Source organism: Piliocolobus tephrosceles, chromosome 3 (genome assembly GCF_002776525.5).
Source record: "Piliocolobus tephrosceles isolate RC106 chromosome 3, ASM277652v3, whole genome shotgun sequence".
Lineage (NCBI taxonomy): Eukaryota > Metazoa > Chordata > Mammalia > Primates > Cercopithecidae > Piliocolobus > Piliocolobus tephrosceles.
In genome coordinates this window covers 146816056-146841472 of record NC_045436.1, presented here as the reverse complement: position 1 = coordinate 146841472, position 25417 = coordinate 146816056, and the positions used below count along the sequence as shown (strand labels likewise).

At 41.0% G+C, this 25417-nt stretch overlaps 2 protein-coding genes across 5 annotated transcripts; one reads left to right on the top strand and one right to left on the bottom strand.

Annotated features, from left to right (window-relative positions):
* Positions 1-267: 267 nt before the first annotated feature.
* Positions 268-5261, bottom strand: RPL9 (ribosomal protein L9). 2 transcript variants are annotated; one of them, XM_023224609.2, is made up of 8 exons: positions 5205-5261; positions 4710-4756; positions 4510-4625; positions 3903-3998; positions 2907-3039; positions 1325-1405; positions 678-794; positions 271-366 (listed from the first exon to the last, which is right to left on the bottom strand). In XM_023224609.2, the coding sequence occupies exons 2-7, from the start codon at positions 4753-4755 to the stop codon at positions 688-690; spliced, it is 579 nt and encodes a 192-aa protein (XP_023080377.1). In that variant the 5' UTR covers position 4756; positions 5205-5261; the 3' UTR covers positions 271-366; positions 678-687. The 2 variants fall into 2 exon arrangements, with proteins under 2 accessions (XP_023080376.1, XP_023080377.1); XM_023224608.2 differs by having other exon boundaries at positions 268-366; positions 4510-4756; positions 5205-5230.
* Positions 5262-5333: 72 nt separating this feature from the next.
* On the top strand, positions 5334-24577 carry LIAS (lipoic acid synthetase). Of its 3 annotated transcripts, none has more exons than XM_023224605.2 (11): positions 5334-5498; positions 6820-6992; positions 8219-8312; positions 9881-9961; positions 11691-11847; positions 11930-11987; positions 14223-14351; positions 16849-16994; positions 18041-18111; positions 19600-19711; positions 23990-24577. In XM_023224605.2, the coding sequence occupies exons 1-11, from the start codon at positions 5454-5456 to the stop codon at positions 24040-24042; spliced, it is 1119 nt and encodes a 372-aa protein (XP_023080373.1). In that variant the 5' UTR covers positions 5334-5453; the 3' UTR covers positions 24043-24577. The 3 variants fall into 3 exon arrangements, with proteins under 3 accessions (XP_023080373.1, XP_023080374.1, XP_026311590.1); XM_023224606.3 differs by lacking the exon at positions 23990-24577 and adding an exon at positions 19106-19238 and having other exon boundaries at positions 19600-19729; XM_026455805.1 differs by lacking the exons at positions 8219-8312; positions 11691-11847; positions 11930-11987 and having other exon boundaries at positions 5360-5498; positions 23990-24465.
* Positions 24578-25417: the final 840 nt, after the last annotated feature.

The following is a 25417-nucleotide window of genomic DNA, read 5'->3' as shown; positions in this document are numbered from 1 at the left end:
CTTTATCACTTTGTTCTACTCCTCAGCTGTTTTTCCAAAGGTGACTAAGACAACATCTGCCTTACCAAATATTCAAATTCATGCCTCAGCAAATTTAGACACCTTCAGGGTATTCCTAAAGTTCTATATGCAATGATGAACGGCCTGTTTGCCTGTCACTGGTACAATACTCCTCTTGCCTAAAATATATCCTTGCTATTCCTTCAAGAACCAGATTAAAGCTCCTTGTTCCACAAGGGAGAAAAACTAGCTAACAAGGATAACAGGTTTAAGAAGCTCCAAATCAACAGGTCTTTTATTGCACCATTTAAATATCACAAGTAGGTCTTCAGAGTCATCTGGCATCTTCTTTCTGTAGCTGGATAACTGGGCAGGGGAAAAAAAAAAAAATCGGTCATTCCCATCAATACACTTGCCCAGAAAAGTACTCATCTTTTGTTTTGTACTATTCTAAATGATCTAAAACATACCTCAGGACTATGACTTATTGATTCATAGTAAACTATACATAGTAAAATGCATGCCAATTCCATCTTTTATTCTGTCAAATTTACTGTGTTCCAGAATGCTTAACTCTACACTTTCTATGACTACAACTCCAGTTTAAGTCTTTTAGTAAATTTAGAGCTTCACTCAACTAAAGCAGTAATAAAACTTAAGACACTACAAGAACTTACCTCTTAGATCTTATTCATCAGCCTGCTGAACAGTTCCTTTTTCAGAGACATAGATACCATCCAAAAATTTCCTGATATCCTTGTTTTTAACTGTTGTGGCTTGCTGAATCAAAGCCGCTACAGGAGTGAAGATACAGCAATTAATACATCAGCCTAACCCATCTTAAAAAGAATATATTTCATTATATGCTCTACTTAAAATTTCAGAATGTTATCTTTTTAACTTCACAATTTAAAAAGCTAACCAAGCCAGGCGCGGTGGCTCAAGCCTGTAATCCCAGCACTTTGGGAGGCCGAGACGGGCGAATCACGAGGTCAGGAGATCGAGACCATCCTGGCTAACACGGGGAAACCCCGTCTCTACTAAAAAAATGCAAAAAATTAGCCGGGCAAGGTGGCGGGCGCCGTAGTCCTGGCTACTCAGGAGGCTGAGGCAGGAGAATGGCGTAAACCCGGGAGGCGGAGCTTGCAGTGAGCTGAGATTCGGCCACTGTACTCCAGCCTGGAGGACAGAGCGAGACTCCGTCTCCAAAAAAAAAAAAAAAAAAAAAAGCTAACCAAATAAAAATTAGCAAAATACTGTATTTTAAACAACAAGATTTAGATAAAATCTTGTAGGCATAATTAGAAGTAGTAAACATACAAACCTGAATTTGAAACAAGTTCAATGTCATTTCCTTCAAGGATTAATTCATCTTTCTGGGCTTGAGATACTGAACAAGCAACACCTAAAAGGGGAGAGGGAATGTGCATAGCATCAACACCAAACTAGATCTGTGTAAAAAATATTTAAATTGCAGAGGCACTAATTTATTCCATGTAAAACTCCATGCACCAGAAGAACCTTGTCTTAAGATTTTGGGGCCAGGCACAGTGGCTCACGCCTGTAATCCCAGCACTTTGGGAGGCCGAGGAGGGCAGATCATGAGGTCAGGAGATCAAGACCATCTTGGCTAACACAGTGAAACCTCATCTCTACTAAAAATACAAAAAAGTAGCTGGGTGTGGTGGCATGTGCCTATAGTCCTAGTTACTCAGGAGGCTGCGGCAAGAGAACCACTTGAAGCTAGAAGGCAGAGGTTGCATCGAGCCGAAATCGTGCCACTACACGCCAGCCTGGGTGGCAGAGCGAGACTCTGTCTCAAAAAACAAACAAAAAAACCATTTTGGTTTTACAGCACCTGCCTTACCTGTGCCAAAATCTTATTTGTGTTCCTACTTGAATGACTCACAGTCCTACGGTGGTTACTCCTTCCCTGATTTAATTAAGGTATTCAATTTACCAGAATTTATTTGTACAAAGCCTTGTGCCAAGTCTTAGTTTAGATCAGCCTGGACAACATAACAAGACCCTGCCTCTACAAAAAATTTAAAAAATTAGCTGGGGTCAGGCACAATAACATTCCTTGAAATCATGAAATCAGCCTGGGCAATTTGGCAAAACAGTCTCTACAAAAAATAAAAAATGAGCTGGGTGTGGTGGCAGACACCTGTAGTGCCAGTTAGAGGGGAGGCTGAGGTGGGAGAAACACCCAAGCACGAAGGTGGAGGCTGTGATGAGCTGAGATCACACCACTGTACTCCAGCCTGGGCAACAGAGCAAGACGCTGCCTCATAAAAAGCACCAATCTTTAAATTTTTTTAAAGCTATGGTATTTACCATGTATTACGCATGCACTGTTATTTTTCAACTTTAAGTCATTTAATCAAAGATGTTTGCAATTTTAAGCTACGGAGAGATGATACGCCCAAGGTGGACAGTAAGAGCTGAAATTTAAGCTAGGCTATTAACCACTACTCATGTGGTTTTCTCTTTAGATTTTAAAGGTTCTTACCACAAAGAAGTGGAGTGATGGATATGTTAATTAGCCTGATTCTGTCATTCCACAGAATATATATATTGAAACATCACACTGTGCTCCATAAATACACACCTTTTGTAAATTACAAGTCTTTAACATATTTAATTTGCCAAGTTAAATACAACCACCACTACAAACTACTCCAATGTATCAACTTTCTGAAATTGTAATCAATATGATATATAAACCCTTAAGTAGCACCAACAGTTACAAGCGTAATCAAGAGAATTCTAAAACAAATCTGGTTTTATTCAACACAAACACAAAACACCAGCCAACTAAAGTATGAAAGAGGTTGGGAGTGGAAAAGGAGAAAAAAAAATATGAAGGAAAAATTTCTTAATTCTATCTGAGGGTATGCACATACCTGGTCTCATCCGAACCCTGCGGATGTATTTTTCACCCAAGAAATTTCGGATTTCAACAAGAGACCCATTCTCCTGGATAACGACGTTGATGGGGAAGTGAGCATACACAGACCTCATCTTATAACGGAAGCCCTGTATTAAATAAGCAAGCTATTACCAATGCTGAAGAATATTTTTAATAGTTTTAAAATTTTGTAAGAACTGTGTCTCCTGAACCAAGCCTTCTAAACATCATTCTGTCTATTTAGTGGACTGTAAAGCTCCTTACAGAGGCATTTATTTCACTCACTCATGCCCTCAATGAACAATGCTGCCCTCTTTCAATGAGAACCCCAAAGCCCTCATGTTTGACATTAGACTAACGTTTACTGAGTAGTACTAAGGTACAGCACACGTCCAAGAATTGAAAACCATTTCAGCATGAACTTTTTATCCTGAGGGGAGAGAAGGTGGGTTGGAAACAATAAGGACATATATAACGGCAACAGACAGAAAACTCAGAAACTACATCATTTTCTATCCCAACAAGGGGTCCTGATGGTGAGATGTGATTGCCACCTAGTACTGCAACTGTAGATTTACTATTTTAAAAAAAGAAAATTTGCAAGATGTGAAAATTCACCATTAGCCTACTTTTTAAAAACTGCACCCATCTAGCCATGCATGGTGGTTCATGCGGCAATCCCAATACTACGGGAGGCCAAGGTGGGAGGATCCCTTAAGCTCAGCCTGGACAAAACAGGGAGACCCCAGTCTTGATTCAAAAAAAAAAACACGCCCCTCCCCCAACAGAAAAAACAAACATGTTGTACCCATCTGGTCTTTCCTCTCAGCTCTATCGCTTGAAGACCCAGAGATGCCTGTTTTTTGCCAAGTTCGTGTGTATTACACCAAATAAAATGCGTAACCCATTCTCTGAGACATTTATGCTGTATAAAGCAAAGGTTTGAGAAACCTCCCTTTCCAAAACAAAGAAGTCTGATTCATCTGCTTACCAGTGTAACACCCTTGATCATGTTCTGTACATGACTACAAATAGTCCGAACGGTAGCCAGTTCCTTTCTGTTACCCCACCATTTGTCAACCCGAAGCTGTAATAGAAAAACGTATTCTTTCCAGAAATATGCAGGCTTAAATAACATACCACTTACCCAATTACTTTAAGATTCTAGAATTCACCCTAATCAAAGCACATGGTTTTCAACTGGAAAAATCCAACCACCTATAAAACCTCCCAAAAGTTAAGCTTTGTACAAGTTGCAACAAACTTCCCTTCTGGAAAATTAAATCATCAGGTTTTACAGACCTACTGCTGGTTCCTAGGATCTTTACAAAGCAACCACTAGGAAAATAAACTAAACTTTTAACACTATTAAGACGTGTCACTGATGACCACTACTACATTTGAGCTTTATGTAATTCGCTGTGTTAAGAATCTGGTTTTTCAATTTCACTAACGGAAAACTGGCTGGTATTCTGGACAGCAACATTTAAAGCTAAAACTCTGAACCTCAATTCGAAAATTGTTAAAGTAACCAAATGCGATGCTGTTATAAACCACCGTCCAACGAGCAATTGAATTACCAGAAGAAAAACCCTCACCCTCTTCTTTTTCTTTCCAAGAAGACTGAGTTCTACATTGATGTGATTGAAGTCCCTCCGCAGGGTTCCTCTGGGGCCCTTCACGATAACTGTGCGTCCCTTCAGAGTAATGTCGACTAGAAGAGAGAACACACTCGTCAGGCCACACAACGCTTGGAACGTGTAGTAAAGATGTATGAAAAAGACATCAAGTCTCATACCATTTTCTGGAATGTCGACAGTCTGATTGCTGAGAATGGTCTTCATTCTGAAACACAAACACTGGGGGTGAGGCCGACCCAAGGCCCGTTTTTCCACCAAACTACGCCGCACAGAGCTCCACTCCTACCGGAGACTACCAGGGGAAGTTCCGGAGACGATATTGGAGGACGGGGCACCGACAGCCGGCCCCAGTGCGTCCCAGCCCGGAAGGAGCAGCCCCAAAGCGAGAGTTACGAGGCCCAGCAGGCAAACTCCCGCTCAGCCCAACCCTGCAAGGTCTATCCGGGCGGCGCCATCCCGGCAAGCCTGAGGGGCGGGAATAGGCCAAAAAGCCCAAAACAGGATTCGCATGCGGCGCCGCCAGGCCCATATGGCGCTTGCCAAGCTGGGGGACAAACAAGACAAGGTTCCGAGAGTGGGAGCCGCGCCACAGCCTTTCCCAGAGCAGATGGCTTCAGATTCCTAATGCCCCGCGAGTACAGAAACATCCTCACCTTGCAGTAGACGCAGCAAAGAAAGAACGTCTTTCGTCATTACGTACTTGTATTCCGTAAGCGGGGGGGGGGGGGGGGCTGCGTATTGCGCCATAAGTGCGCGACGTCACGTAAGGTTAAAGTAGCCAATCATGGAGCAGCTCGGCTGTTTGTCGTAAACGGAGCGACGTGTTATCGACCTGTCGACCTGTCCTTTCCCGGGAGTTAGCGATCTCTCAATCCCTGCACTGCGCTAGTTCTAAAGAGGAAATGTCTCTACGCTGCGGGGATGCAGCCCGCACCCTGGGGCCCCGGGTGAGCGGCGGGGCGAGCGGGTTTGGGCGTGGGGTGGGGGGATCCTATCCCTTCAGAGCGCCCACGCCCAATAATAAAGGTCAGTGCATTTACTTCTAGCCAACGGCAGTTTTAAACATTTTTCATGTAATCTCATGTAATTCTTCCACCAGCCGCAAGATATTGATTTAGAGTCTCTGGCATCAGTTTGTTTGAAAGCCTCTCTGGGCCGGCACTGAGAACTTATTTTCTGTTTAGAGTGGTTTGTCCCCTATACTTATGGAACACTGCAGTGAGCACGCCACATGGCTATTCTGTGTTGGACTCTTACTGTGTGTAAGACACCACTCTAGCCGCAGAGAACACAAACCTGTCCTCTAGGCTTTAGCTGCAGACATTGAGAAGTGCAGTAGCAATCGTGCAACACCCTAACAGGCACTCTTTTGAGTTGTCGAAGGTTCTTTTGCGTTACATGTGCAGACTCGCGGATTTTGTAGTGTTCTGGCTGTCTCATGCATGTTTGTGTTCAGATGTAAAAGCCGAATACCATGATTTCTTATGTTCTTGACTGCCATGTTCGAACACAGAAAAAATGTAACCTAGAAAGTAAAAACGTTCATCCTGGCCAATGTGGTGAAACCCCATCTCTACTGAAAATACAAAAATTAGCTGAGCGTGGTGACGCGCGCCTGTAATCCCAGCCACTCGGGAGGCTGAGGCAGGAGAATCGCTTGAACCTGGGAGGCGGAGGTTGCAGTGAGCCGAGATCGCGCCACTGCACTCCAGCCTGTGCGACAGAGCGAGACTCTGTCTCAAAAAAAAAAAAGGTAAAAACGTTAGGCTTGGTTTTCCCCCTTCCAGTTATCTGAAACCAACTGGACATTATTAACCTACTTTTCAACAATTATGCTTATTCAAAACTCGAGAGATTTATTGCACACTTCACTTTAAACGCCCCTGATTCAAGTCAGGACCAGAACAATTTTAAACTGTGGCACCTTCTTCAGTTATTGGAGTTCAATCTTGTTGAAAGACAAACATGTAGTTCCTGGTAGTGGAGTACATGAAAGTGTGATGTATGTTAAATAGTTCCAGAGATTTCCAAATCTATTCTAAACTCAGTAGTAAACAGTCAACTCTTATTCTCTTTTAGGTTTGGTTCCTTCAGTCATCTTTTATGTTACATTCTAATGCCCTAGAATACTAGAGCTCCTAGTTTGACATAATTTCTGAAACACTTTTTTAGCTTTACCAAAAGGCTTACTTTTAGGTGTTATGATGGGTTAAAACTAAATTATTCCGGACTCCACTAAATAAACGTCATAATGAACTCTTTCTTTAGGTATTTGGGAGATATTTATGCAGCCCAGTCAGACCGTTAAGTTCCTTGCCAGATAAAAAAAAGGAGCTCTTACAGAATGGACCAGACCTTCAAGATTTTGTATCTGGTGATCTTGCAGACAGGAGCACCTGGGATGAATATAAAGGAAACCTAAAACGCCAGAAAGGAGAAAGGTAATTGAAAATTTGAGATAATTTTAACGTCCCATTCCTTTGTTGTGCATTATTTTCAGATATAACCAAGCCCTAGAATCTGTTTTTTATATCAGACTTGTTAAATTTAGCTAAAAATCATTAGAAAGATGTGATAACACAACTAGATAGAACAGGTAAGCAGATGAAATTGTTGGAATCTTTCTCTTCTCTGTGCCCTTACTATGTTACACTGCCATCTCCCCATTTTTTACCCGGCATTCAACTTCTTCAGAGTAGAGATAATAGCCTTGCTACTAGTCTGTTAGATCTGGGTTACTAGGTGTTGATGATCTAACATGTGCCTCTCCTAGTCAATTTACATATGACTTATGGATACCTTACCTTAATTTAAAAGAGTTATGGAATTTTATGTAGAAGGTAGATTGTGTTGAGAGAGAACTTAATCCAGCACCTTCTATATCACAAGTGGATGGAAGTCATGGAGAACCAAGGATTCACAGTCTCCACTCCAAATTTTAGATCTTTTTTACGTTGAGTAACCACTATAAAATCTAGAATGTAGAGCAGACAGTGCACTGTTGTGATCTTACCTCACTCTAAACAAATAGAGTACTTTTTGGCAGTATCATTCATGAGGGATGAGATATTCAAAAACTCATTCTCTTATTAGAATAGTGTAACTCTGGCTTTGCAAAAAAGGTAGACATGAGCATAGTGCCCTGTTACACTCCATTATTGGTGTTTTTTTTTAAATTTTTTTTGAGATGGAGTTCGCTCTTGTTGCCCAGGCTGGAGTGCAAATGACGCGATCTCAGCTCACAGCAACCTCCGCCTCCAGGCTTCAAGCCATTCTCCTGCCTCAGCCTCCAGAGTAGCTGGGATTACTGGCATGCACCACCACGCCCAGCTAATTTTGTATTTTTAGTCGAGACAGGGTTTCTCTATGTTGGTCAGGCTGGTCTCGAACTCCAGACCTCAGGTGATTCGCCTGCCTCGGCCTCCCAAAATGCTGGGATTACGGGCGTGAGCCACAGTGCCTGGCCCCATTATTGGTGTTTTCTAAAGTGGTTTGAGCAAGGCTGAATTTGATTCTGTGCTTCTTACTCTTATGACAGAAATTATAAGAGTTATTCTAAGATTATAGAAAAAGTATTAACTAGGAATTATAATAGAAGAAATTAACTTCAAAGCTGTGTAATTATTTGGCAGCATATTTGTTAATAGTTATGTTTGGCTTTCCTTAGGTTAAGACTACCTCCATGGCTAAAGACAGAGATTCCCATGGGGAAAAATTACAATAAACTGAAAAACACTTTGCGGAATTTAAACCTCCATACAGTAAGTTGTCAAAGTGTAAACTATTCCTCTTAACCAAAAGCCATGTTTCTACATTTATATAACTTAAAAAATTATTAATAAATATATAAATAATAGCAAAGAAAGTAAATATGTTAAGTGATACATTACTACCAGGAATGGAAATATATTTAGAATCATTTTTCCTGCAAACAAAAATATTTTTTGCCCTACAAGTTTGGAAACGAAGCTTTGTTTGTTTTATATTGCAAATTAGATACATGTTTCATTGGAAAGAATATAAAATTAAATGTGAAGCTATGTCACATACACAATGCCATATATAAATCATGCTCTTGCCGGGCGCGGTGGCTCAAGCCTGTAATCCCAGCACTTTGGGAGGCCGAGACGGGCGGATCACGAGGTCAGGAGATCGAGACCATCCTGGCTAACACAGTGAAACCCCGTCTCTACTAAAAAAAAACTACAAAAAACTAGCCGGGCGAGGTGGTGGGCACCTGTAGTCCCAGCTACCCGGGAGGCTGAGGCAGGAGAATGGCGTGAACCCGGGAGGCGGAGCTTGCAGTGAGCTGAGATCCGGCCACAGCACTCCAGCCTGGGTGACAGAGCGAGACTCCGTCTAAAAAAAAAAAAACATGCTCTTTTACCTTTAACTGTTCAGTATATATTCTTTCAGACTTTTTTATTTGCACATATGAAGTATATACATTCATAAAGTTTTTAATTTAAAAATGAGAGTTTGGCTGGGTGTGGTGGCTCACACCAATAATTCCAGCACTCAGAAGGCCAAGGCAGGAGGATCACCTGAGGTCAGGAATTCAAGACCAGCCTGGCCAACATGGCGAAACCCCATCTCTACTAAAAATACAAAAAAAAAAAAATTTGCTGGACTTGGTGGCGTGAGCCTGTAGTCCCAGCTACTCGGAAGGCTGAGGCAGGAGAATTACTTGAGCCCGGGAGGTGGAGATTGCAGTGAGCCAAAATGGCACCACTGCACTCCAGCCTGGATGACAGAGTGAGACTCCATCTTTGAAAAAATAAAAATTCAAATCTGTCCATTCTTATATAATTGTGTAAGGGAGTACACCTCTATAGGACATGCTCACCACACTCTAATTTTAATATAGAGTTTGGCAGTTTAACAGCCTCTGGTTTTGTTTCTTGTTTTTTGTTTTTTTTAAGATAGGGCATTGCTCTGTTGTCCAGGCTAGAGCGCTGTGGCACAATTGCCTTGACCTCCCAGGCTCAAGTGATCCTCCTTCCTTGGCCTTCTGAGTAGCTGGGAGTATAGATGCACATTACCATGCCTAGCTAACTTTTCGATTTTTTGTAGAGGCGGGGTTTCACTGTGTTGCCCAGACTGGTACCAGATTCCTGGGCTCAAGCAATCCTCCCACCTCAGCCTCCCAAAGTGCTGGAATTACAGGCATGAGCTAGCGCACTTGGTTTTAACAGCATTTTTGAATAGTGGATGTCTTCAAAAATATGTTGTAAACAACGAGCAGTTTAAAATGTCTAATCATAGTCACCAATTGTTTAGTTGGTGGATATTGTCAACCTAATGGTGTTCCATTTCCTTTTGTACACAGGTATGTGAGGAAGCTCGATGTCCCAATATTGGAGAGTGTTGGGGAGGTGGAGAATATGCCACCGCCACGGCCACGATCATGGTAGGGCCAGCCTCAGCCTCTACAGCTTTAGTCTAGAAACTGAAAGGGAATATGTTCTATCTTCTTCCTAAAAATGTGCGTTATGAATCTCTCGTCAGATTTTTCATTACATTTGCATTTATGAAAAATATTAAGAAAAAACCTGATAGAATAATCCAACCTGTTGTGATCTCACTCTTCTCTGCATAAATCTGTTATTGGTTCTTTCATTTATGTGATAGTTAATCACGCGCTGCCTTGAGATACCTCTCCTATCAATTTTTGGAAACATTATTCATAATTGCTTAACTTTTTATGTGTTTTCTGTTCAATATATTCTACAAGAAGGAGCTGTGCTTTCTGTTTTCACATTCATGGAGACCTGCACATTGATCTGTTACATATTTTATGTCTTTTAAAATCATCTTTTTTGATTATTGAGTAGATAAAATGTATCTTCATAGGCCAGGTGCAGTGGCTGATGCCTATAATCCCAGCATTTTGGGAGGCTGAGTCAGGCAGATCATTTGAACCCAGGAGTTCGAGACCAGCTGGGCAACATAGTAAAACCCAGTCCATACAAAAAAAAGTTTTAAAAAATTAGCTGGGCACGGTGGCACTTGCCTGTATACCCAACTACTGGGGAGGCTGAGGTGGGAGGATCACTTGAGTCCAAGAAGTCGAGGCTGCAGTAAGACATGATCATGCCACTGCATCCCAGCCTAGACTACAGAGCAAGACCCTGTTTCAAAAAAAAAGTATCGGCCAGGTGGCTCAAGCCTGTAATCCCAGCACTTTGGGAGGCCGAGATGGGCGGATCACGAGGTCAGGAGATCGAGACCATCCTAGTGAACGCGGTGAAACCCCGTCTCTACTAAAAAAATACAAAAAACTAACCGGGCGAGGTGGCGGGCGCTTGTAGTCCCACCTACTCGGGAGGCTGAGGCAGGAGAATGGCGTAAACCTGGGAGGTGGAGCTTGCAGTGAACTGAGATTCGGCCACTGCACTCCAGCCTGGGCAACAGAGCGAGACTCTGTCTCAAAAAAAAAAAAAAGTATCTTATAAACAGTGTAAGTTATAAAGAATAACAGAACAGACACCTTCATACCTCCAGTTTGAGATTAAAACATTAGCATTATCTTTGAATCCCCCTCTGTAGCCCCTAAACTGTATTTTAGAATCCCATTTTTCAGTTGTGTTCCTATTTTGTTTTAAGAAATAGGGGTCTCTGTCACCCGGGCTGGAGTGCAGTGGCACAGTCATAGCTCACTGCAGCCTCGAACTCTAGGCTCAGGTGATCCTCCCATCTCAGCCTCCCTGAATACCTGAGGCTACAGATACATGCCACTACACCCAGCTAATTTTTAGAGACAGGGTCTCACTGTGTTGCCCATGCTGGTCTCAAACTCTCAACAATCCTCCCACCTCAGCCTCCATAGCAGCTGGGATTATAGGAGCAAGCCACTGCACCCTGCTTTGTTTTTTAAATTTAAATTTTGTGTCCTTTTCTGACCCCATCCCCTTTTCTCTTCCCTGAACACTATTCTTATTAGTGAGTTTATTATTTCCCTTTCTTTTTAGTTGTATCACATATATTTGTGTTTCTTGACTATCATTTAGTTTCGAATGTTTCAAATTTCTTATAAACAGAAGCAAACTGTATGCATTCTTTGCAACTTGCTTTATTCTCTCAACATTATGTCCTTAAGGGTCATCTATTTGATTTAAATTGTAACATTTCTATTTTAGTTGATGGGTGACACATGTACAAGAGGTTGCAGATTTTGTTCTGTTAAGACTGCAAGAAATCCTCCTCCACTGGATGCCAGTGAGCCCTACAATACTGCAAAGGCAATTGCAGAATGGGGTCTGGATTATGTTGTCCTGACATCTGTGGATCGAGATGGTTAGTGTGTCATCGTGGCCTCTACCAGAAATTGGCTCTAAATGGTGACATCATCTTCAGCAGTGGATTCTTTTATTTCTAGATATGCCTGATGGGGGAGCTGAACACATTGCAAAGACTGTATCATATTTAAAGGAAAGGTACTTATTTTTGCATTTGTTTGTGTAATTTAAGGACCGTTTTGGACCCACATGAGTTCAGTTTAAGTTCTTTACCTTGAAGCAGGGATTATTCACTTTTTGGGGAGTTTCATAGTTTTCTGATAATTCACTGGAAATTATGTACACACTTCTTTGGAAAAAGCATATTTGTATGTACAGATATATATTTGCAGAGAATTTTAGGGGTTCAGTAACATGAACTTATATAGACCTTTTAGCCCATAGAATCCCTCCCTCATATTAGAGCATTAGTCTAAACTTTGAATAATTTTCTTTAAAAAGTATAAACCTGGTCTTCTTAGTAATGATTTTTTTTTTTTTTTTTGAGACGGAGTCTCTTTTGCCCAGGCTGGAGTGCAGTGGTGCCATCTCACTGCAACCTCCACCTCCTAGTTCAAGCATTTCTCCTGCCTCGGCCTCCCAAGTAGCTGGGATTACAGGCCCATGCCACCACGCTCAGCTAATTTTTGTACTTTTAGTAAGAGACAGGATTTCACCATGTTGGCCAGAAAGGGTCTCAAACTCCTGACCTCAATTGATCCACCCACCTGAGCCTACCAAAGTGCAGGATTACAGGCCTGGGCCACCGCACCCAACCTGTTTTGTTTTGTTTTGTTTTGTTTTGTTTAAGAGACAGTCTTGCTTTGTCATCTAGGCTGGAGTGCAATGGCCTGGTCATAGCTCACTGCAGCCTCAAACTTCTGGGCTCAAGCAGTCCTTCTGCCTCAGCCTCCCAAGTAGCTGGGACTGCAGGTACACACTACCATGCTTGGCTAATTTTTTTTTTCATTTTTTTTTTAGAGACAGAATCTTGCTACATTCCCCAGGCTCATCTCAAACTCCTGGCCTCAAGCAAAACTCCTGCCTCGCCCTCCCGAAGTGCTGGGATTATTCTAATTTTCTATAACTCAGTACTAGTTTGGCACCTAAGCACACTTAGTAAATTTTTTTGTTTGTTTGTTTGTTTGTTTTTGTTGTTTTTTTTCACTTAGTAAATTTTTTAAATGATTCCCTAGTATTTTCTGTTTTCTATTTACTATAGTTCATTTTTGAAAAATCTGTTGCAGCCCATTAAGTTTATTTTACAAGCTTCAATGGGTCTTAGCTTGCAGTTTAAAAAAGCAGTAGAACCAAGCACAGTGGTTCACGCCTATAGTTCTAGCACTTTGGGAAGCCAAAGCAGGAAGATTGCTTGAGGCCAGATGTTCAAGACCAGCCTGGGCAACATAGGGAGATGCTGTCTCTACAAAAAATAAATAAAAAAAAAAATAGGTGGATGTGGTAGCATGCGCCTGTAGTCCTACCTGCTTGGGAGGCTGAGGCAGAAGGATTGCGTGAGCCCAGGAGTTCAAAGTTACAGTGAGCTATGATGCACTGGGCAACAGAGCAAGACCCTGTTTTTATTTAAAAAAAAAAAAAAAAACAGAATTATAGGATATGTTCTTTGAACATCTCCTATGTTCATGATAAGGGTGTACATGTAGTCTTTTCTACATCTGTTCTTTCAGGGAACAACTCCAGACACTTTGCCAGTGGGTTTATGAAAAAGTTTGTCAGCTGTTTCAGTCATTTTTGCTGGTGTCAAAGGGAACAGCTCTGTGACCCAGTTCACATTATAATGCTTGGATGAATAGATATAGCCACAACATAAATAGGAAGATTAATGTTTAGCTCGTACTTCGTTTAACAAAGCTCATGACTCAGCAACCCAGAAAATAGTTTTTAAAACCCATAGTACTTGTGAAATATTTGCCTAGAGGAAAGGAGGAGAGCATGATTTGATGACTTTTTAAAGAAATCAAAATTAAAGCAATCAAATAATATTCACATTTGTATAAGAAATATCTCAATTTACTTTCCAAAGAGTAAAGTTTTATATTTAATGTTTTAATATTTCATATTTTAGTTTCTTACAATTATTTACTTTTTCTAAAACCTCAAATTAGGTTTAAAAGTCTACTATATATAATTTGAAATTTTATTCAGTTTGCCTACAGGTGTGTTTTAACCACTGTGTACATAGTATTTAATGTTCTGCTTTTTTTTTTCTTAAAATGGTTCCTGTATGAACATCTGTATGTTCATACTTTGCTTGGCAAAGTTCTAAAGGTTACTGTGTTGAAACATACTGAATGAGTACTGATAATTTATATTTTGAGCAACAGGTATGTCAGTTCTTTCTCTCTGTTTGATAATTCTCTTTTTTCCCCCTAGGAATCCAAAAATCCTTGTGGAATGTCTTACTCCTGATTTTCGAGGTGATCTCAAAGCAATAGAAAAAGTTGCTCTGTCAGGATTAGACGTGTATGCACATAATGTAGAAACAGTCCCGGAATTACAGAGGTGAATACGTGTACAAAGTAATGTTGGGAAGTTAGGTGGGTCAAAATATGCCATATATACTTACCTTTTCCAGGGGTGAACTTTGCCATCGACTTTTATAAAGTAAACTCTATTCTTTTTTGTTTTTTAGGAAAATTCAGTCTATGTCTATTACATAAAAATCAGAAAATATCACCAACAAAAACAGCATAAATATCATCCATAATAGTATTTCCACCCAGCAGTATCAGTTACTTAGTGTTTATATTATAAACACTATATTTATACTGCATAATTGTATTTTTATATTTATAATATACTTAATTTTTATATTATAAACATTAAGGTGTTAATCACATTGCTAACAGTAACTGTGTGTTTTAATACACATAAATAATGAACATCTTTTCTTTCTTTCTTTTTTAAATAATATCAGACTGCAAATTTCAATGAGTTGTTTGTTTCCCCCTCCCCACAAAAAAGTTTTCGAAGGAGGGAAAAATTACACTAGAGCAATTGCTTTGGTTGTAATTCTAAAGAAAAGGCTTCAAAAATATATTCGGCTGGGCGTGGTGGCACATGCCTGTAATCCCAGCTACTCAGGAGGCTGAGGCAGGAGAAGAATCGCTTGAACTCGGGAGGCGTAGGTTGCAGTGAGCCAAGATCGTGCCATTGCACTCTAGCCTGGGCAACGAGAGCAAAACTCCATCTAGAAAGAGAAAGAAAAAAAATACATATATATATATGTATTTATATATATGTATTAGTGCTGTATATATATATATACAGCACTAATATATGTAATGAATGATGCAGAAGAAAAACTCGTGGCTCAGGCTTGTAATCCTAGCACTTTGGGAGGCCAAGGCGGGCGAATTACCTGAGGTCGGGAGTTCAAGACCAGCCTGGCCAACATGATGAAACCCCGTCTCTACTAAATACACAAAAAATTAGCCAGGTGTAGTGACGCGCATCTATAATTCCAGCTACTCTGGAGGCTGAGGCAGGAGAATTGCTTGAACCTGGGAGGTGCAGGCTGCGGTAAACCAAGATAGTGATAGTGCCACTGCACTCCAGCCTGGGCTACAGAGCGAGACTTCAAAAAAAAAAAAAAAGAAAAGAAAAACTCGGCCAGGCGCAGTGGCTCAAGCCTGTAATCCCAGCACTTTGGGAGGCCAAGATGGGCGGATCACGAGGTCAGGAGATCGAGACCATCCTGGCGAACACGGTGAAACCCCATCTCTACTAAAAAATACAAAAAATTAGCCGGGCGAGGTGGCGGGCGCCTGTAGTCCCAGCTACTCGGGAGGCTGAGGCAGGAGAATGGCCTAAACCCGGGAGGCGGAGCTTGCAGTGAGCCAAGATCCCGCCACTGCACTCCAGCCTGGGCGACAGAGCGAGACTCTGTCTCAAAAAAAAAAAGAAAAACTCATATCATTCAGATGTACTTTTTTAAAAAAGTAGACACTATGCTTTCTTACTCCTAATAATTTCAGTAATTAAGAGTAATTATTGGCAAGTAACACTGATGTAAAAAGTAAGGATTATTATCCACATCCATTCAAATTTTAGAAAAATGAACATTTTAAGCTTCAGGCAAGATTAATATCATTTTTTCTTTAATTTAGCATTTAGCAGTGATTTTATTAGCTTCTACATATGATCTGTGTCATAGAACCTGAAATAAGTTAAAGTAAACAATAACCATCATTTTCACTAAATCATAAACAGTAGAAACCATAACTTAATTTCAGTGGAGAAATTCTGTTAAAAAGTAATTTCTATATTGTCAGTTTCAGTTATTTTTAAATTCATAAATTTGTTTCTTTCCTGTTAACTAGTGTCTGATGAAAAACAATTACAGAAAATAAAGCTGCATTAGAATTGAAATGAAATCCGGTTTAACATCAGAAGCTTTCTGGCCTTTTGGCTAAATGATAAGTCATTTAAGCCACGGTACACAGCCTGTTGCAACCTTGTCATGATACCACCACCAGTGGGTGCCAGTTTCCCTGGTTTCACTTAAGAAACATGATCCTTTCCAGTGAAAATTCCAGAATCATGCATTTCTTCACCTAAGAGGTGGCAGTGTTGTGTACTTACCAGCAGAGGGCAGCTTAGTCTTCAGAAAAGAAATGAATATGAAAGTTTCAACCCTCTGACGTGGGTTCAGCTTGTTTTTTTCTTTGTTCAGCATAGAGACTCTCTTACTTCTGCTTTTTTTTCCTTTCTCTCTTAATTTTTCGCTTCAGAATTCTGGTTTCTCAATGCATAAACTGAAGTAATTTCTTCCATTGTACTTTTCTCTGCCCCAGGCTTGAGGCAGAGCTAGGGAGCCCAATGAGGCCTTTTCTTTCCTAAATTAACAGTTAGGCATTTGTGCATAAATGCTACCTTTCACCTATGTGGTTTAAGATAATGTGCAGAATGTACTTCTCTGGTCTTTCAGGTTGCTTGCGTAACTATGTACTTGGTTGAACTTGTAATTCTTGCTGACAACAGTCCTGCTGTTTTCCAGTAAGGTTCGTGATCCTCGGGCCAATTTTGATCAGTCCCTGCGTGTACTGAAACATGCCAAGAAGGTTCAGCCTGATGTTATTTCTAAAACATCTATAATGTTGGGTTTAGGCGAGAATGATGAGCAAGTATATGCAACAATGAAAGGTAAAGAAATTGAAAAATGAAAAAACCTTTCCCATCTAATTTGAGTAATAGCAGGAACTCACTCACTTTGAAGGCCCTTCTAAGAACAAAGTATATGGTTATAAATAGCAGCATTAAAAGAAAACTAACTTGCACATTCACCCCCAAATCTAAAATACAAGTTAAAAAAGAAAATAAAGCAAAGGAAATAAATTTTCTTGGGATTTCATGGAGTGACATGCATGAAGCTCAGGATACGAAATTTATATCCCATTTTATTCTCCATCCTTGCATCCACTGATAGCATGATTTCATTCACTTTTCTCATTCTATCATTGGACACTTTTGGAGAGCCAGCCAGGTACCAGGCACTGACAGTTCATAGATCAATGAGACTAATCCAAGCCTCTGAGAAAGAGCTTCCTTGTAGCATTGTCACATAACATGGTGTGCTTCGGACTTTGCTGAACCTTAGTCCCATAAGTCCATTTGCTTTGTGATTCTTGGACTTTTTAAACTTTGGGAATAAAAGTTTTAATTTTAGCAGAGGATCCTTAGATTGCTTGTAGTTATTTAGTGGTTCAAAGAGTAGTAAGTTCATGTAGTAAGAGCTGCTGTTTACCAAATTGCATGCAGTTTATTAGAAAGGTTCTGATACGTCACAGTTTAAACCACAGCCCCCATAGCATATCTTGTGCATTGAGTAAAAACCTAATGCAACATATTTGCTCTATAATATAGATGCACTCAGGTTTTTGCATATACTATTTCCCATACCTTTTCTGCCAAACAGACTCCTACTCTAAAACATCCTCCACTACTATTTTAACATTTATTCTGTACTATTAGAAGTATTTATCCTTGTATCTATAAGCCCTACATGACTGTCTTAATTATTACTATTTTCAGTCCTTACCACATAATGAATAGGTGTTATCTTATTCCCCAACATGAGGATTATGGACTGTCATAAAGTTCACACTGTTTTTAAATATTCCTCAGGAAAATTATGGTTAGGTCTACAATTAAAGTATTTGCTAATGTAATTTGTGCTTTTCTTCCTACAGCACTTCGTGAGGCAGATGTAGACTGCTTGACTTTAGGACAATATATGCAGCCAACAAGGCGTCATCTTAAGGTACACGTATCTTGATTTGCTTTTTTTTTTTTTAAGACGGAGTTTTGCTCTTGTCGCCCAAGCTGGAGTGTAGTGGCACAATCACGGCTCACTGTAATCTCTGCCTCCTGGGTTCAGGTGATTCTCCTGCCTCACCCTCCTGAGTAGCTGGGACTACAGACGGGTGCCACTACATCTGGCTAAATTATAGATATAGGTATAGATATAGATATAGATATAGATATAGATATTTTTGTTGTTTGACACAGAGTCTCGCTCTGTCACCCAGACTAGAGTGCGGTGGTGCAATCTCAGCTCACTGCAACCTCCACCTCCCAGGTTCAAACAATTTTCATGACTCAGCCTCCTGAGTAGCTGGGATTACAGGCATGAACTACCACACCCGACTAATTTTTTTTATATTTTTAGAGACGGAATTTTGGCATATTGCCCAGGCTGGTCTTGAACTCCTGAGCTCAGGCAATCCACCCACCTTGGCCTCCCAAAGCACTAGGATTACAGGTGTGAGCCACCACACCTGGTCAATTTTTTAATATTTTTAATGGAGACGGGGTTTCGCCATTTTGGCCATGCTAGTCTTGAACTCCTGACCTTAGGTGATCCGCCCGCCTCAGCCTTCCAAAGTGCTGGGATTACAGGTGTGAGCCACTGTGCCCAGCCCATGTATAGCTTTTGACTCCCAAAAAATCATAACTACTAATAGCCTTCTGTTAACTGGAAGCCTTACCAATAACAACAGTCAATTAACACACATTTTATATGTTACATAAGTGGGCCTGTGCAGTGACAATGTTGTTCAAGGGTCAGCTGTATACTAGTAAGTCCCAGTTTTATTATCTACATAAATCAGCTACATTGGCACATATTTGCTGCCTCCCCCATTTTCTCCACAAATTTCACAACTCAAGTGAACCTAGAGAAAAAGAATTTAAAAGTTGGGAAATGGCACTCATTTACACTTGGTTATTGTGTAATTTGTTTTTTGTTATGTTAGAGCCAGAGGCGAAGTAAGAATGGGAAACCATTGTTTCTGTTTCTATCATGGACGTTTATCCATTCATTCAAGAAGCTTGTGTTGAGCAGTGACCATGTGCCAGTCACAGTGCTAAGCAGAAGATACAAATTGAGTAAGACAGTCTTGTCCTCAAGAATCAGATAGGCATGAGTAATTCTTGAATTTACCTGTTAATGAAGGAAAAATATAGATAAATAATCTCTATAGATAATCTCTTCTTTTTCTGTCCTTTGGAATAGCCAATGTAGCACAAAATTGATATGCTTCCCTGCCTCTGTAATTCCCTGTATTTACATCCCAGTAGAGTGGCCAAGAAGTAACCAGTAAACAGGGAGGAGGGAGAGGACAAAAGCCTGGGGGTGGAGGCAAGATAAATTATGCAGTGAAGAGCGTTCTGCATAAATGGGTATAGACTTTCTGCAGAATCAAAGAAGAATTCTAAAATCTAATCAGAAGCAATTATTTAAATCTAGGTTGAAGAATATATTACTCCTGAAAAATTCCAATACTGGGAAAAAGTAGGAAATGAACTTGGATTTCATTATACTGCAAGTGGCCCTTTGGTGCGTTCTTCATATAAAGCAGGTAAGTTAGATTGCAGGGCATGGTTTTATTTAGGCCATTAACTTTCCACATTAAGTTCTACCACCAATCACTAAAACTCTTGACAAATTGTAATACCTTTGGTGGTCTTGGTAGAGGGCGTAGTTTTTTTTCCTGGAACATGCTTAGGAGCTTTGCTCCATGGGGATCATGTTAAGGAAAAGTTTCTCTTAATCCTTTGTTTCTTAAACAAATTCAGCCCCCTGCTTTGTAACTCAGCTACTATAGTAAAAGCAGAAACAATTAGTTTATTGATTTATTCTATGTGTAGATTTCAGTAGTAGATTATTCAGAAATGACAGAGCATGTCAAGCATCTAATAGGGTTTTCTGAGAAATACATATTTATTTGGAAATGATGCCAGCTGCATCTCCAGACTACCAATTTCAATCAATTTAAGCACTGAAAAGTATCTGTTTGATAGCATTGCTTGCGTCATTACATTTCTTTGTATTTTTCCCCCAGAGGCAACAGAAAAATATCCGTAAGATTATTTTTCTCCATAGAAATGTTTAGTGGTTTTACTAGCTACAATGCAGTTTTTTTTTAACCTTTGGAATTTCAGCTCTTATTTTAATCAATAGCTTGAATTGATTTATGAAAATAAAATCAGTTTCCAAGGGATAAAAAGTCACGTGATAATGATTGTCAGAGGATCCATAGAACATATCTGAAGACTGAATTTAATCTAGAAAGTGTTTATGATGTCCCTGTCAGTTGGACTTAACAATTACAATTATTAAGAATAAATAGGCTGGCCGGGTGCGGTGGCTCACGCCTGTAATCCCAGCACTTTGGGAGGCGGGGGGTCACGAAGTCAGGAGATCGAGACCATCCTGGCTAACATAGTGAACACCCTGTCTCCACTAAAAATACAAAAAATTAGCCAGGCATGGTGGCGGACGCCTGTAGTCCCAGCTACTCAGGAGGCTGAGGCAGGAGAATGGCGTGAACCCAGGAGACAGAGCTTGCAGTGAGCCGAGATTATGCCACTGCACTCCAGCCTGGGTGACAGAGCAAGACTCCATCTCAAAAAAAAAAGAATAAAGAGGCCAGGCAAGGTGGCTCATGCCTCTAATCCCAGCACTTTGGAAGGCAGGAGGATTACTTGAGCCCAGGAGTTCAACGATGCAGTGAGCTATGATCATGTCACTACAGCTCTAGCCTGGGCGACACAGCAAGATACTGTGTCTCAAAATAAAAATAAAATAAAGAAACAGCTAGGCCAGGTGAGGTGGTGTGTGCCTATAGTCCCACCTTCTTGGGAGACTGAGGCAGGAGGATCGCATGGGCCCAGGAGTTCAAATAGAGCTTGAGCAACATTGTGAGACCTCATCTCTTTATTTTTTATTTTTTTAGATGGTTCTTTTTTTTTTTTTTTTTTTGAGACGGAGTCTGGCTCTGTCACCCAGGCTGAAGTGCAGTGGCCGGATCTCAGCTCACTGCAAGCTCTGCCTCCCGGGTTTACGCCATTCTCCTGACTCAGCCTCTGGAGTAGCTGGGACTACAGGCGCCCGCCACCTCGCCCGGCTAGTTTTTTGTATTTTTTTAGTAAAGACGGGGTTTCACCGTGTTAGCCGGGATGGTCTTGATCTCCTGACCTCGTGATCCACCCGTCTCGGCCTCCCAAAGTGCTGGGATTACAGGCTTGAGCCACCGCGCCCGGCCGTTATTTTTTATTTTTTTATTATTTTTGTTTTGAGGTGGAGTCTCTTTGTCGCCCAGGCTGGAGTGCAGTGGTGCAGTCTTGGCTTACTGCAACCTCTGCCTCTCGGGTTCACGCCATTCTCCTGCCTCAGCCTCCCGAGTAGCTGGGACTACAGGCACATGCCACCACGCCCAGCTAATTTTTTGTATTTTTAGTAGAGGTGGGGTTTCACTGTGTTAACCAGGATGGCCTTGATCTCCTGACCTTGTGATCCGCCCGCCTCGGCCTCCATAAGTGCTGGGATTACAGGTGTGAGCCACCACACCTGTCCGACCTTGTCTCTTTAAAAATAAACTAGGTATTGGCCGGACGTGGTGGCTTATGCCTGAAATCCCAGCACTTTGGGAGGCCGCGGCGGGCAGATCACAAGGTCAGGAGTTCAAGACCATTCTGGCCAAAATAGTGAAACCCTGTCTCTCCTAAAAATACAAAAATTTAGGCCGGGTGCGGTGGCTTATGTCTGTAATCCCAACACTTTGGGAGGTGGGTGGATCATGAGGTCAAGAGATCGAGATCATCCTGGCCAGCATAGTGAAACCCCATCTCTACTAAAAATACAAAAATTAGCTGGGCATGGTGGCACGCACCTGTAGTCCAGCTACTCGGGAGGCTGAGGCAAGAGAATAGCTTGAACCCGGGAGGTAGAGGTTGCAGTGAGCCAAGATCCTGCCACTCCACTCCAGCCTAGCAACACAGCAAGACTCCATCTCCAAAAGAAAAAAAAATTACAAAAATTAGCTGGGCATGGTGGCGTGTGCCTGTAGTCCCAGCTCCTTGGGAGGCTGAGGCAGGAAAATTGCTTGAACCCGGGAGGCAGAGGTTGTGGTGAGCCAAGATCACGCCATTGCACTCCAGCCTGGGCAACAGAGCGAGACTGTCTCAAAAATAAATAAATAAATAAGGTAGGTTTGGTTTTTTTTTTTTTTTTGATCTAAAGTGATTATGTTTTAAATGATTGCTTTATATATTGGAGTCTAAATCTTAAATATGTTTAAATTAAACAAATTCTATTTGAAAAAATTAATGCTCCAGTATTAGTAATATTCAGTATGTTCCTATAAAGACATTTAAGGCCGGGTGCAGTGGCTCACACCTGTAATCCTAGGACTTTGGGAGGCTGACGTGGGTGGATCACTTGAGCCCAGGAGTTCAAGACCAGCCTGGGCAACATGGCAAAACCCCATCTTTACAAAAATACAGAAATTAGCTGGGTGGCTGATTTGCTGGGTGGTGGTGCGCACCTTTAGTTCTAGCTACCCAGGAGGCTGAGGTGGGAGAATCACCTGAGCCCGGGAGGTTGAGGCTGCAGTGAGCTGTGATCATGCCACTGCACTCCAGCCTGGGTGACAGAGTGAGGTCTCAAAAATAAATAAATAAATAAAAATAATAATTTAAAACATTTTAATGAACTAATAGCTCATCATAGTTTGAAAACCCAAGAATTTGATTCAGCACTGACTGACAGGATGTGGGGATTTTGAAAACCAGTAATTGCAAGTGATTTAGTCTTCAAGCAGCACTGCTGGCAAGCTAAAAATACATATGAAGGATAGAACCACTATCAGCTTCTAGAATGGTTAGAGTAATATCCTTTGAAAGGAGTTTTTCTTTTGTTAAAGAAAAATTTCTAACATATAAAAGGAAGTAAATTATGAACTTTTTGATGCTTTCTAAATTACCAGGAAAAGATCAAATTCTGGTACATGATGAGCATTAGACTAAAATGATGGATTAGGGTCTGATAAAGTTGGTGCTACTCCCACGACATTCGGAGGAGGTATGGAGCAGCATGGATTACTTGGCTGGGTTATGAGCCTTGGGATTTGCAGAGATTATATGTAGATACACTCATCACAGTTCTACTCATATGTAAGATGGCAAAGAGAAGTTAATCAGACTCCTCGTGAAATCAGGCCTCCAGTGCTGCGCTCTACCGATAAGCATGGAGTCATGCTGTAAGAGCAGTAGACTAAATGGAATGCTAATGGCCTAAAAAGAGAATGTGCCCTCTAAGCTGCTAACTTACTGCATAGGCACAACTCAGGCGGTGGAGAGAAAGCCCATTACAAACGAAGAGCTCTTGCTTCCCTAGAGGGGAATAAGCTAAAGAGATTCCATCAGATGTGTCTGCTCAACTGCAACGAGGTCTGTTTTATAAACATCAGATCCAGCCTAATAATGTAGTAAAATTGCTCTTGGAAGTGAATTTTGCCAAGAGCAATACTTTGACAGTGATGAGGGATAGATAGTGCACATAAAGTAGAATAAATATGCAGACCCATTTATACAGTAGGGCCACCCTTCGTAATATTGAGTTACTAGAAAGAATAGTAGTAGGAGACTCTAGTCATTATTGCCGGGGAGAAAGGCCAAAGATATAGGGGATATTTAGGTTAGAAAAATATTGCCATTGAGGTTTGAGAAGAGGGAAGTGTCAATAAATACAAACATCTTCTTTAAAGGGGAAACACCAAAAATATAATTTTGAAATAGTTGTCTCACTGTTATTTACTTTAAGTTGATATTAATGTGTTTTCCTTTTTCCTAAATAGGAGAATTTTTCCTGAAAAATCTAGTGGCTAAAAGAAAAACAAAAACCCTCTAAAACTTCAAGACCTTCAAGATCACAGAAATTTTTAAAATTTGATTCCAGTTAATAACAGAGGTGGTGCCAGAATGCCTGGACTACAGTGGATGTACCCCACCTCTTTGCTTAAAACAAAAAATTGTCAGTAGCCAGGCGTAGTGGCTCACGCCTGTAATCCCAGCACTTTAGGAGGCCAAGGCGGGTGGATCACCTGAGGTCAGGAGTTCGAGACCAGCCTGGCCTGCATGGTGAAACTCTGTCTCTACTAAAAATACAAAAATTAGCCGGGCGTGGTGGTGGGCGCCTGTAATCCCAGCTACTCGGGAGACTGTGGCAGAAGAGTCACTTGAACCTGGGAGGGGGAGGTTGCAGTGAGCCGAGATCGCACCATTGCCTTCCAGCCTGGGTGACAAGAGCAGAACTCCATCTCAAATAAATAAATAAAAAGGAAAAAAGTCAATAAACTACAGATTTAATTACAGTAATTCATTTGGCTTTTTGTATATCTTCTTTGTCCCAATAAACAGTTGCTTGCTGTGATGTAATCTTAAAATATCTTTGTAAGAATTTTCTGTTAAATAATTTTAAAATGCATTAAAAACTTCCAGAGACGAGACATGGTGGCTGACACCTATAATCCCAATATTTTGGGAGGCCAACGTGGGCAGATCACTTGAGCCCAGGAGTTTGAGACCAGCCTGAGCAACATGGTGAGACCCTATCTCTACAGAAAAATTTAAAAATTAACCAGATGTGGTGGCATGCATCCGTAGTCCCAGCTACTCAGGCTGAGGTGAGAGGATCACATGAACCTGGGAAGCAGAGGTTGCAATGAGCTGAGATGGTGCCACTGTTCTCCAGCCTGGACACTGTAACTGCTCTCCAGACTGTCTCAAAAAAAAAACAAAAACTTCCAGATTTTCCAGTCCACTGTTAACATCATCATTACATTTCATTTATGAAAAATAAAAACTTCGGGAGGGATTGCATTGGGGAGTTATACATGATATAAATGATGAATTGATGGGTGCTGATGAGTTGATGGGTGCAGCACACCAACATGGCACAAGTATACATATGTAACAAACCTGCACGTTATGCACATGTACCCTAGAAATTAAAGTATAATAAAAAAAAAAGAAAAATAACGTCATTTGTTACTGTGATGGAACAGTCACAGTAACAATCACAGTTTCATAGGTTGAAACTGTGATCAGTTATGATTAACCTTTGTCCTTATAATATTGGAATAATTTAGAAAGGCTTAAGAGTGAATGTTGGCCAGACGTGGTGGCTCATGCCTGTAATTCCAGCACTCTGAGAGGCTGAGGTGGGCGGATCACCTGAGGTTGGGAGTTTGAGACCAGCCTGGCCAACCTGGTGAAACTCCATT